Source organism: Mus musculus, chromosome 1, assembly GCF_000001635.26.
Source record: "Mus musculus strain C57BL/6J chromosome 1, GRCm38.p6 C57BL/6J".
Lineage (NCBI taxonomy): Eukaryota > Metazoa > Chordata > Mammalia > Rodentia > Muridae > Mus > Mus musculus.
The window spans coordinates 139,012,384-139,026,436 of NC_000067.6; the positions used below are offsets into that span (position 1 = coordinate 139,012,384).

The 14,053-nt window shown below is 40.0% G+C and overlaps 1 protein-coding gene across 7 annotated transcripts in view; it reads left to right on the top strand.

The window, feature by feature from the left end:
• Positions 1-14,053, top strand: part of Dennd1b (DENN/MADD domain containing 1B) — a 212,335-nt gene that overhangs the window by 48,675 nt on the left and 149,607 nt on the right. For 5 of the 7 annotated variants that reach the window (NM_001166501.1, XM_006529716.4, XM_006529719.3 and 2 more), the window contains one exon: positions 10,722-10,765. The exons of the other annotated variants lie outside the window; for them this stretch is intronic. In NM_001166501.1, the coding sequence (NP_001159973.1) occupies positions 10,722-10,765 (44 nt within the window). The remainder of the gene's footprint in view (positions 1-10,721; positions 10,766-14,053) is intronic. 7 annotated transcript variants of the gene reach the window in all.

The window sequence follows — 14,053 nt, forward strand, 5'->3', positions numbered from 1 at the left end:
CTTGAAAATGTGAGTTAACAATGAAAACAGAGGCCTTGGCTTTATGTCACAGGTGTTCTCTGTGGACATCTGTCCTCCTGGTTATTTAGATGGAACTAACCATCTAACCAGCATAAGAGAAATCATCTCGAGAAATACAGCAAAAAGTATTCCTCACATAGCTAAGAGTGTGGCATATAGAAAGATCCCTCTTGATAATCTAGATAGTGGAATGCCTGCACACTTACGTATACCCTAGGGACATAGGGACTGTTGACCTAAGTGTATAGATGGACACATGTAAGGCTGTAGTCCTCCATGCTTGCTGCAGAAGTGGTACAGCTACAAATGCTGTGTAACATTTCAATTTTTTAAAAAAATTTATTTACTTTTAATTAGTTATTTTCTTTATTTATATTTCAAATGTTATCCCCTTTCCTAGTATCCTCTCTGAAGACCCCCTATCCCCTCCCCCTGCTCACTTTCCTTAATTCCACTCCCGCTTCCTGGCCCTGGCATTCCCCTATACTGGGGCATAGAACCTTCACAAGACCAAGGGCCTCTCCTCCCATTCATGGCTGACTAGGCCACCCTCTGCTACATATGCAGCTAGAGACATGAGTCCCACCATGTGTTTTCTTTGATTGGTGGTTTAGTCCCAGGGAGCTCTGGGGGTACCGGTTAGTTCATACTGTTGTTCCTCCTATAGGGTTGCAAACCCCTTCAGCTCCTTGGGTACTTTCTCTAGCTCCTTCACTGGGGACCCTGTGCTCCGTCCAGTGGATGACTGGGAACATCCACTTCTGTATTTGCCAGCCACTGGCAGAGCCTCTCAGGAGACAGCTGTATCAGGCTCCTGTCAGCAAAATCTTATTGGCATCTGCAATAGTGTCTGGGTTTGGTGGTTGTTTATGGGATGGATCCCCAGGTGGGTAGTCTCTGGATAGTCATTCCTTCAGTCTCTGCTTCGAACTTTGTAATTCCTTCCATGGGTATTTTGGTCCTCCTTCCAAGAAGGATCGAAATATCCACACTTTGGTCTTCCTTCTTCTTGAGTTTCTCGTTTCACTGGGACCTAGAAATAGAATTATGATGTTAGCATTTATCATCATATATTTATTATTTTAAAAATATCCAGTAATGTTTTTTATGGCATCATCTCCTAATGCAATTGCTGTGATTGATGGTGGTTTTCCTAGTTCTGTGAAGACGTGCATGTATAAGTACATAATAAAGCACACTAGGGGTTGGAGAGAGAGCTCTGAGACTAAGAGCACTTGCTTCACAAACAGAAGTGTTGGAGTTCGGATTTTAGCACCCATATAACAAGCTGGGCATCCTGCAGGCACCAGCAACTCCAGCACTGGATTCTGTGTGTATATATACACATAAATAACTCTTCAAAAAATACAGAGGATTCTGAATTACTGACATAGCTTAGAGTATTTATAGCTAGTATATATTAAATTCCTCAATGCTAATTCTTGTAAGATGGATGTAGTCTAGTATTAGTTCTTCAGGTGTGATTCTTGTAGAATGAGCAGGATAAGGGCCACATGGAGCTTGTTAGACCCACGTATGCTGGATTAGAAGTTCTGTGGATAAGAGCCAACATTCTGGGCTTTTAGTGAGAACTTTCCTGGTATTTTTGTTGCACACTGTTGTTAAGAGAACTGCTTGCCAGATCCTTAAGAAGTTAATAAAGTTTTGTATTAGTGATATGTTTTACAGTATATATTTCAATTGTCTTTGTATTTGTACACATTTATTGGGCAGCTCTGACATCTCAATAGATGTATTTAATGTGTTATGCTAAGACCTTGGTAATTGGCATGCCTATCACCTGTCATGTGTTAACTTTTAAAATAACTTGTACAAACATCTGACTATATGTTTTATTGGGATTGAGTGTACTCTAATTTGAATTATCAGAAACGAATTTCTTTTTTTAAAAATATTGCTTGTGATCTTAAAATGTGTAATGTTCTATAACTCATAATGCTTTTTTTCGGAGTGGGTATGTGAATCCCAGCTTTCTTTGCATTACTAAATTGTCAGAGTGAGTGATATCTTTCCACCAGTTCTGTAAAGATATGCTTTGCTGTGGTGCATGCTGGGGAAACTGCAAAGCATTGATTGTTCTGATCTTGGGAGCTTCAACTGGTCCCACATAACTGTGTAGAATGCTTTCCTAAACCCTTTATATAACCCAGGGTGGATATAAAGTCACAATAATTATTAGTTTGAAACACTTTGGCAGATATGACAGAAATTAAAATTTTTACTTTGGTCATCTAAGTATATGCTTTTAAATATGCTTACACAACAGCACTTGTACAAGAAGGGCATTTGTGTGATACTTAGGTCAGCAGATGAGGCTGTTCTTCACTTTAGCCCAGAGTCGGGGAAGGTAGGTTGATTTTGTGGATTTCAGCATGGTCTCTGGTGGTGACAGAATCATCCTGATGCAGTGCGGGGAGAGTCAGCACTCCCAGGGCCATAGCTTGTTATTTCACTTGTGCTTCCATTTTTTATCTTGCTTCTCAGCCATGCTGTCTCCAAACAGTCATACGGCTGAAAACACATCTTTTAAAATGCACTTGTATATTTTGGTAAATACATAGCATTGATGGATTTTACTGAAAAAGTTTACTTTTTATTTGAAGTTAGAATGTGATAACTAATTCATAGTCATAGCTACTCACATATTTAAGCTCTCTTTACATCAGTTATGGCTGACAAACTTGACTGTTGATTGGATCTACCAGATAGCTCTCCCACTTGGCTATTGATCATGATGGGAAATCCCACTTTGTTGGTCTCCGATGCCAGATTAAACTGTTACCTAAACTGAACACTTAGCATGAACAACCAGTTTGCTTCAGAGAGCTTCCTATAGCATGAAGGTGTGGGGAGGAACCAGCATCTCTATACAATCCACCACACCAGTTCCTCAAACTTACTCAGAATTGCACAACCTACATCCTCGTCCTATAAGAGCAGAAAACACTCTTGCTTCTATTCGAGCTCTAGGCTGTTGTGCTGCTTAGGATTCCACTCTCCTTTTGTCTTTTGAAGGGTCTTGTGTCCCTTCTTTGCTGGCTTTCCACTAAGTCATTGTTTCTTGCCAGTATGCACAAATACTTATTGTTATCAAAGAAAGGGAAGTCTAGCTGAATCTTCTACCTCTGCCTTCGCCATGTACAGCCTTGCTTAGTTCATTTGTTTGGACACAAGCCTCTTGCCCAGTGCTTATCCCACAGCTTCTCTGTCTGCCTCTCTCCCTGGCCCTACTGTTCTTCCTATGGCTTTATGTCTGTAACTGTGGCTGTCATTCTGCTCCCATCACCTCGCTGTGGCTTGCAGCACTTGGGAATTTTATTTTCTTTTAAATTTATTTATTTATTTATTTATTTATTTATGTCTCAAATGTTGACCCCCTTTCCAGTCCCCTGTTGTAGAGTTCCTCCCCCATCTCTCCTCCCCTTTGCCTCTCAGAGGGTCCCCTCCCCCCAGTATTATCAGAACCCTGGTGTACCAAGTCTCTGTGGGATTAGGCTCATCCTCTCCCACTGAGGTCAGACAAGGCAGCCCTCTGCTGCATATGTTTTGGGGGCCTTGGACCAGCCAATGTATGCTCTTTGATTGGTGGCTCAGTCACTGGGAGCTCCCAGGGGTCCATGTTCTTTGACACTGTTGGTCTTCCTATGGGGTTGCTATCCTCTTCCATTCCTTCAGTTCTTTGCCTAACTCTTCCATAGGGGTCCCCACCTCCATCCAATGTTTGTCCGTGGGTATCTGCATCTGTCTCAGTCAGCTGCTGGGCAAAGGCTCTCAGAGGCTAGGCTCCTGCCTGCAAGCACAGCATAGCATCATTGATAGTGTGAGGGATTAAGCAGCAGCACTGACCACTTCTCTGTGCGCTGAAGAAGGGACACTGGTGAGTGTTCCCACCCACAGCTCCGTGAGGGGCCCAACCAAAACACAGGGCACTAAAGACACTATGTGTTGGGTGTATATAAAACAAAGGACCTTCATGTCTAGCTCAAATCTCCAGGACATTTTGTTTTGGATAAGTACACCTTCCAAATCTGCAAAGCTTCACTGTTCCAGCTTCACTGTTCTTTGTCAGTGTTTTCAATAAACTGTTCTTACTAAACAAAACAAAACAAAACGAGTGTGAGGGATTGATGCCTGCTGATGGGATGGTCTCAAAATAGGGTGGTCACTGGTTGACCATTCCTTCAGTCTTTGCTCCATCTCTGTCTCTGCATTTCTTTTAGACAGGACCAATTTTGGGACCAATTTTGAAGGTGGGTTGGTGTCCCCATCCCTGTCTGGCTACTGCGGGTGGTCTTCAAACTGGAAAAGAAATTAAAGTATCACTATTTCAGATGATATGGTAGTATATATAAGTGATGGAAAAGTTATACCAGAGAACTCCTAGAGCTGATAAACACCTTCAGCAAAGTGGCTAGACACAAAATTAACTCAAATTAATCAGTAACCTTTCTTTATATAAGTGATAAATGGCTTGAGATACAAGTTAGGGAAACAGTACCCTTCACAGTATCCACAAATAACATAAACTACCTAGGTGTAACTCCGATCAAGCAAGTGAAAGACCAATATGAGAACTTCAAGTCCCTGAAGAAAGAAATTTTGGAAGATCTCAGAAGATGGAAAGATCTTTCTTGTTCTTGTATTGGCAGGGTTAGCATAGTGAAAATGGCCACCTTACCAAAAACAATCGATAGATTCAACACAGTCTCCATCAAACTCCCAACACCGTTCTTCACAGATCTTAAAAGAACAATTTTCAAATTCATATAGAAAAGCATAAAACCCAGAATAGCCCTAGCTGTCTTTTCTTCTTTGGTTGCTGCCACTTCTCTGACTAATCCAGCCCCCCCCCCTTCATTTTCTCTCCCTGCTACATTCTATTCTTTTTCAAATTTTTATTTTATTTACATTCCACAAGTTGCCCCTTCCTAATCACACCTCCCTGAGTTCATCATCCCATCCCCCCTACCCCTCCCTCCTCTGAGAGGGTGCTCCCCCACCCAGCCAGCATCCCTCTTCTCTGGTGGGGGGTGGGGGCAGTGGGGGTGGGGGCAGTGGGAGACTGGGGTGGTGGTGGTGGTGGTGGTGGTGGTGGTGGTGGTGGTGTTGAGTTTCTACAGGATTAAGTGCTTCCTTTCCCACTGAGGCCAGATAAGGCAGTCCTCTTCTACCTATGTGCCCTCTCCTAGGACTATGCTCCTTGGTTAGTGGCTGAGTCTCTGGGAGCTCCCAGGGGTCCGGGTTAGTTAACTGTGTTGTTGTTCCTATGGGGTTTTGATCTCTCTCAGCTCCTTCAGTCCTTCTCCTAACTCTTCCATAGGGGTTCCTGACCTCAATATAATGGCTGACTGTAATTATCTGCATCTGTCTCAGTCAGCTGCTTGTAGAGCCTCTCAGAGGACAGCCATGCCAGTCTCTTGTCTGCAAGCATAACATAGCATCAGTAATAGTGTCTGGGGTTTGGTGTTCACACATGGGATAGAGCTCAAGATGGGCCAGTCACTTGGTGGCCTTTCCTTCAGTCTCTGCTCCATTTTTGGCCCTGCATTTCCTTTAGACAGGAACAATTCTGGGTCAAAAATTTTGAAGATAAGGGGTTGGTTCCATGACTCAACTGGGGGCCATGTCTATCTACCGGAGGTAGTCTGTTCAGGTTCCATTTCCCTACTGTTGGGCATTTTGGCTGATGTCATTTCCATTGAGTCCTGGTAGCCTCACCCGTCCCGGCTCTCTGAGATTTTCTAGAGGTTCCTCCTGGCCCCCAATTCACTCTCCTTGCCCTGAGGGCTTCTCTCTTGTCTCCCGCCTCCAAGACCCAATCCTGTTCCCATTTTCCCTCCTCTTCCCCTCTCCCACCCAGCACCCAGGTTCCTCCTTCCCAGTTCCTCCCATGATAGTTTTGTTTTCCCTTCTAAGTGGGTTTGAGTTATCCACACTTGGGCCTTCCTTCTTGTTAAGCTTCCTACGGTCTGTGAGTTGTATCATGGGTCTTCCGAACGTTTTGGCTAATATCCACTTATCAGTGAGTACATGCCATGCATGTCCTGTTGGATCTGAGTTACCTCACTCAGGATGATATTTTCTAGTTCCATCCATTTGCCTGCAAAACTCAGGATGTCTTTGTTTTTAACAAGGACATATGCTCTGCTATGTTCATTATGTTCTTGATATGGTAAATTTTGCTTACTTTTACAGATGATACTTGGTTTTGTTTTATTCTTCCAGTCATCATATATACTGTTTCTCCAGTCTATAATATTCTCTGCTGCCCAGATTATCCATTGGTGAAGATTAGATTCATGGAGCTAATATAATGTCACTTTGCAGGACCTCTTTCCTAGTTAGAGGTAATATTCTTATGTAACATCATGAAATTCCATGACCAAAATCAAGTTGGGGAAGAAAAGGATTATTTGGCTTACATTTCCACGTTGTGGTCCATCATCGAGGGAAATGGGGCAGGAACCTGGAGGCAGGAGCTGATGCCGAGGCCACGGAAGGATGCTGCTTGCTGATTTGCTTCCCTTGTGTTACTCAGCCTACTTTTTAAAAACAGAACCCAGGACTATTAATCCAGGGATGGCACCACCCACAGTGGGCTGGAGAAAAACCTCCCTCACCAATCACTAATTATGAAAATGTCTGTAGCTTGTCTACAGCCGGATCTTCAGAGGCGTTTTCTTAACTGAGGTTTCTCTCAGATGACTCCAGCCTGTGTCATGCTGAGGTCAACTTGCCCACAAAGCCTGCCATTCAGAGACTCTCTGAATTGCTTACATTTCCTCATGGCTACTTTATTCCGTTGTCCTTTTCCCCTCCCTCCCCTTTCCCTTCCCTCTCTCCCCTCCCCCCTTTCCTCCCCTTCCTCCCTCTTCCTTCTCTCCCTTCCTTTGCCCTCTTTCTCCTGCCCATCTCTTTCTCTCCTCTACCCGTTTTTTCTGCAGGGTCTCTCTTTGTAGTCTTGGCTATCCTAGACTTGGCTGGCCAAGAATTTACCTGTTTCTGCCTCCCAAATGCTGTGTCATACATCACACACACACACACACACACACACACAAAATCACACAATCACACACACACAATCACACACACACAATCACAATCACACACACACACAGAGAGAGAGAGAGAGAGAGAGAGAGAGAGAGAGAGAGAGAGAGAGAGAGAGAGAGGCAGGCAGAGACAGAAAGAAAGAGAGAGACAGAGAGAGGGGGATTTGAGACAGTCTGTCTGTCCTGGAAGTCACTATGTAGACCAGGCTGGTCTTGAACTCACAGAGCTCCACCTCTGAGGTCTGCTTCCCAAGTACTGGGATAAAGGCATGGACCATCATAACCTACTTGTATGTGCTTTCTATTTAATGTCTCTCTTCTCTGCAAATGAGATCCTGTTTTAACTTCACGATAGTATCTCAGATTATAGGTGAAAAAGTAAAAAAATACATTTTCCAAAAGTTACTAATTTTTATTTAATAATTTTTATTCATTTATTTATAAGGGACAATTGTTTGTTAGCAGCATTTTTTGGATTTATCAAGTGAAAGAATCTTCAAGTTGAGTTGAATTGTCCTATAATAATCTTCCTAAAAGAATGCTTTGCACAAAACTTAGACGGTCTGTGACATTTTGCCCATGAGTGCTCTGGAGAATCAGAAGGCAGTGGGTTTAGTTTTCAATGACATAGGTAGATCTTAGTTAGATGGGCGATAAGGATATTTATTATTGGCAAGACTTTGAGGTTAAGTTCTCCTTCACTCTCAGCCAACAATGCTCCAGTCTTAAATAGCTAGCTGTATAATGAGACTGGGAAGTTCTCACGTTTGATTCCACTCTCCTTGTATATATACTTCATTCTACAATATAAATGAATCAAGCATGGAAAAACCTATATCCAAAGAGCTTGCTTGAGAAATGGCTCAGTAGTCAAGAGCCCTGGCTGTTCTTGTAGAGGATCCCAGTTTGGCTTCCAACACTTACCAGGTGGCTCCCGACTGTCTATAATTCTAATTTCAGGAAATTCATTGCTTTCTTCTGACCTCCCTGGGCACCGAGCACATATGTAGTACACATACATACATGCAGGCAAACATTTATATACATAAAGTAAAAATCAAAACAAATTAGTCCTCAACCAAAATACAAAGGTACTATATTCTAATTTTCCCAGAAGTATATAGTATCTGCGTTGTGGTTTTCTAAATCCTTATTTATAAGGAAACTATAAATTTAATTCATCTTTGAGTTCCTCAGAATCAGAGAGATTTTATTCATTTATGGAAACTAGAAACATTTTTAATCCTTTTTTTGGTAGTTTCATGTAATCCACACTAGTATCTTCAGGTATTTTAATTTTTTCATTAAGGGCTTCATTATACTGTAAAACATGGTGCTCATACACAAACAGTAGTTTGTTGCTATCCACAGGTCTACTGATTTCAACAGAATTTGTGTCCTTATGCTGTGATTCTGTGGGAATGGAGCTCCATGTTCTTCCCGTCAGCAACAGTGCGTCTAGGTAGGATGTGCAGTCTTCCTGGACTGTGGCTGTGGGGAGAACAGCACATGTCCCCCATGGCCGCTCCACAGCCGCACCCACAGTTCTCATCCCTTCACCCCTAAGATCAGCATAAAATCGGCCCTGACAGATCAGGATGAGGACCTGAAGTAATCCGCAGGGGAGAGAAAACTCATGCTTTGTTGGAAGTAGCAAAATTGGATTATTTTTCTCAGGTCTTTTGTTCCTTAGCACTACTCTGAAAAGTTGCTACAAATATGTAGTTGAAATATAACCACAGAAGCAGTAACTAAATTAATCCGTTTCTAATGTCAGTGCACAGGATTCTAATACTGTTTTGCATGCTGCTGAAGGATGAGATTATTTTAATGAAAATAAATAGGATATTTTCCACTAGACATTTAATCCAATAAACCTTTCCATACACTCATTTGTTTCACTTCTGTGGAAGTATAGTATATAGAGAAAAAGAATGGATGAACAAGGGGTGTGTGAAACACGAGGCAGCGAAATCATACTTAGTGAGTGCAGCCTGCAGGGAAGAGCACGCTCTGTAAAGTGGCCTGGATGGAGCGATGCTGTGCTGCACGGAAGCGTTCTGTGCTCTGTGACAAGCCTGCTTTGTGTGGTGATCTGTTTTTATTACCATCGTTGACTGTCATACTTTATTCATGAAAATTCTCCTGCATACTTTTGTTTTATGACATTCAAACCTTAACAGCCTTCAGCTTTGGTAAAAGTGCTACATAAACCTCTACAATTTGGGAATGTAATTATCTACAGGACCTGCAAGATAATTCTGCCTGCTGGTTTTCAGTTGGTCTTTGGTGTTTCTCACATGAACGTCAGAAATGTAAACATTTGTTGTATGTGAATGAGGATGAGTGATTGATGTCTGGCTTTGCAAAATTTGCATACATTTCTACTATATTGTTTTATACAAGCTGTTTTACATGGCTTATTTACATTGATTTATATGGAAAAATGTAACTCCTTAGTTATTATTAATTTAAAACTTTTTGTGGAAAGTATGGTTTGTTTGTTTGAAAGTTAAAATCTTAGAAAAACAACCCCGTTGAACTTTCATGTGGAAGTATAACATTAGCCAGGGAATGCTTAAAAGTGTCGCTAGCTGTTTAATGGATTTTAGAATTAACAGTTAAGAAATTCTGCACCCTGATTTTTATTTTTACAAATGTAGTGTAAAATGGTGGCAGTTGTGAAATAGAGCTGTGGGTGTCCACTGACTGGGTACACAGAGTGGGGACGGTCTTTGGGCCGCTGAGTTCTTGGCTTGGAGTGGAGTTTAGATTTTGTCAGACTGGCAGCACTAGGCTTGGTAGTTTATCAGCAGCCTTTTCCAGAAATGCTGTTAATCCATGTCGGTGATCTTTCAAGTCCCATTTGAAATGTTCAGCTTGAGTTTTTGTCAGAATTAAGTATATGGTCAAAATATTTATTAGTACTACTTAAAGCTAACAATACTATCATTTGCCACCTTTAAAACAGGAACTTCAGAAATTTGAAAATAAAAACTTAATATGAATATTTATAAAGCTGTTGATTTGTTATTCTGTATCTAGAAATTAATATAGATTATATTTGTTTCATAAAATATATTGCAAAATCAAATTTATTTAAAAAACTGTCTTAAATCTGCCTAGTAGCTTATGTATAACTTAACTATTACTCTAGAGTTTAAATATGAGAGTTTAAAACTGATAGAGAACTGATCAGATATTCTTAATTGGAATGTAAAATGGAATTTTTGGGCAATTTGCTTTGGTTTAGTCTTTGAGGTTGTATATTATTATTATTATTATCATCATCATCATCATCATTATTTTACTACTTTTATATTTTTATTTTCAATCCAATCTAGTGTTTTTATAAGTAGTTATATTGAAAATGTATTGTTCAGAACCTTAAAATCTGAGTCATGCAAGTAACTAGCTTACTAAAAGGAATGGTTTTAGTAATTTGATTAAGTTATAAATTTCCCTTGACTCTGTTTCTAAGATTATTTAAACCTAAATGTCAAAATATTTAATTTTATAAAAAGGAAATGAATTACCATTGTTATTGATCATTATAAGACTGTTAGCAAAATTGTTGCCTTAAACATCTTCCAATCTTTCTTAGTAATCTATGTCAATTGTTTGCAGATCCTGAGGTATTGTGGAAATTCCCAGAGGACTTTGGAGACCAGGTTGGAAACATAATTTAAAAACATTTTAAGTTGAAATATCACATTATTAGTATGAACTACTGGTACTGTATATGAATAGCTGCAATTATTTTTTCTTGATCAACTTTGAGACAGAAAACGTGTGGAGAACATACAGAAGTTTTCAGAAGTGACCAAATGGGTATTAACTTGGTAGACAAGGCTGGCCTGGAATTCACACAGATCCCGCTTTGCCTGTCGCCAGAATGCTAGGACTAAAGTTGTGTACCACCACACTGAGAGTGTCCTCATGGTCTTTACAAATTTTATTAGCATTGTTTCATTGTGTAGAACACTAGGTTTCATTATGGCATTTCAAACCTATGTAAATACACTTTGATCCTCTTCAGTCCCCCGTTGTTGTAGCCTGCTCCCCACATCCGCTATTCCCAGGCTGGTCCTCCAAAGACTCCTTCTTTGTTCCTATGTTATTTCTGTTGTCTTTAATTACTACTGTTAATATATGCATAAATATGTAAATATAAACTTACTGAGTCAAGTTAGTGTCGCTCAAATGTATGTTTTAGGGCTGACCTCCTGGGACTGGATAACAGATCAAGGGGCTCATCCCTGGGGAAGGTTGATTTTCTCTCTCTTAGAGCTCATTCATTGCCTGTAGCTCTTAATCTAGTGGTGGGTGGGCCTTTAGGAGAGTTTGATCATTCACATTGTCATGTGGACTTCATTAGCCTGAACCAGGTCTTGTTTGGGCTACCATATTGCTGAGGTTTCTCCTTAATCTTAAACCCCAGCTCGGAAGTTAATTCTTCTAAGGCTTTCTTGAGCTTCTACAGCAACCTGTGTATGGTCTTGTAGCCCCTTTATATACATCAAAGTCTTACCTGTTTCCTACTTCACTGTCTGTCATTTTTTCCACTGGTTTCCACATGCCACCATGGCCGGCACATAATAAAGTGTGAATTAATGTTTGGGTTGCTGAGTGAGTGAGAGATTAAAGAAAACTGAGTAAACTCACTATAGGTTATCTTGACCACAGCGGGAAGACAGGTAACTAGTGTTGTAGGAACTACGTCTAGTCCAGGAGCTCTGTGTAAGCTTCAGTTTAGAAAGCTGTCAGGGCTATGGTAAATATGGTGGAGTTTCATCACAGTATGAAGGAGCGATGTAGCTTGAGGAGTTTGCAGATGGAAGGTTAGAGTGCTCACCACTGACTCAGTGACAAGTTCCTACCAGGTTCCTCCTCCTGCTTTTTATTTCTGTTGCTCTTAGAAATACTGTTGCAAAAGGACACACACCAGAGTCACTGTCATCATGTCAATAAGTTAGCAATATGCTGGTCCTGTAGCACATCCTGTAGGAAGTATCTGGAAAGTTTAAATTATGTTAAGTGTATCATCGGGAAAGAAATACTTTTTCATGTATGCCTTTTGGCTGTATCCTTTTGAGGCTTTCTTATGTGCAGGCTGCTAGCTAGCTGCCTGACAGTCAAACTCTGGTACTCCACAGTCTTTTATGTTCAACCATGTGTAGCTGTCGTACCGTGTGGTGTAGAAGCAATGCTTCTTAAACATGTGACCATTTATTTATTCATCGTTCTCTCCCTGCTTGATTTAAAAGGGATTTGGATAATGCAAAGATTTTCACGATTTAAGCTGAACAGCATTGATATCTGAATATTTTGTAATTTTATCTAGTGTGAAGATTTTTATTTATGAAGATTTAAATGATTCAGAAATAATTTATTGATTCTAGCATTAGAAAAATAATCAAAACCAGTTATAGACTATTAAATTATTTTTTATAACTTTGGGTGTTTAAAATAAACCAATTTTTATATGAAAGGAAATTTTATTTCACTACTCTTATGGGAATGTATATGCATACATATGCATATGTTTCTGTGTGTGTACATATGACAAATTGGTTAATTGTTTAAGGATATTAGGATTTATAACAAGAATAGGTAAATATAAAAAAGTTTTAATTGCATTTAGGTGCTTACATTGTTTTATATTCCAAACATTTTGAAAAATTTTAGTAACCTTAAAATGTCAATCCTGTTTTGTCAGTATGCTTTTGGTAGGACTATACGGTGTTATATTCTTGCTGTGTTGCTGTGCCTCAAGAAGAGAGCCAGATTGTCAACTCTTACAAGGATATTTATTTCCTCTGCCAGTAAAATGTTAGAGAATTTAATATAAAACATGGCCACACTCTTATTTTACTGTATACATGTTTTATTTTGAATTGTTAAAATTAAAATTTTTATTGACAACTGTGGGAAGCTAATTTGGAAAGAAAATGATATTTTCTATGTTTGGTTTTACGGATTAGGTATTTGCTGGCACAAATTGTGGTTTCACAAATTTGTAGTAAATAAGTATTTAAGAAACCTTTGAGATGATGTATTTGCATCCCTGTAAAAATGATATAACTGCTCTGCTGAAGAGTGAAAAGTTTCACTTTAGTGAGGCTCTAAGAGGTAGCATCTTTATATTTATTTGTCAGTGAACTTATTAGATTCTAACTCTACAAATTATTTAGCCCAGATAGGAAGGCCTCACTGTGCCCTACAGCCTATGGAAATAAAGTCATATGTGATACAGGTGGAAATAAATGCAAGTTTCTTAGAGAAATGTTTTTGTCAGCAAAAGGAAAGTTGGGCTTTAGTTCTGCGTGTGAGAGATGCAGAGTGGGCAGTGACTTTTCCAGAGTGATGTAACCCTCCCAAACAGATTGGGCAGTGTGCAGTCCTAGCTGGAGGGTTTGCTCAGGCTATTCAGGACTCTACACCTAAGTTTTTACTTAAAAAAGAAGGCGAAGATGGTTGACTGTGAATAGATGGAAACCACGTTAGATACCTCGCTGTTTCTTGATGGAAGTAATGAGTATTCAGATTGACAGGAGCTCCTTGGTTCACGTGGACTATGCTACTGTGTGATCTGCATGCTACTTTAAAAGCGAGTCTTAAGAAACGCTTTAGGCTTAGGTTGAATTGGGGGAAGAGTTGAGTCTCCACTAACTGATCTCACCCTTCTGTGCTTGATTAATTGTTTGCTCCTTTCTCAGTGCATCCTTGGTAGATAAGCTTTTGAAAAGAATGAAGTTGCTCACTGGTATTTAAAGTGTCTGCCTGCAATGCAGTTCGGGAAAGCAAGTGATGTGAGGCTACTTTACTATTAAATAATTTAGATTTAAAAATATTCCCTATCAGCTAAAGATACTGGACTTGGTCAGCATATGGTACTAGCCAGCCTCATGCCCACTAGCTCTTTTGTTGTCTTGTTATTGTTACAGGGCTTAATGACA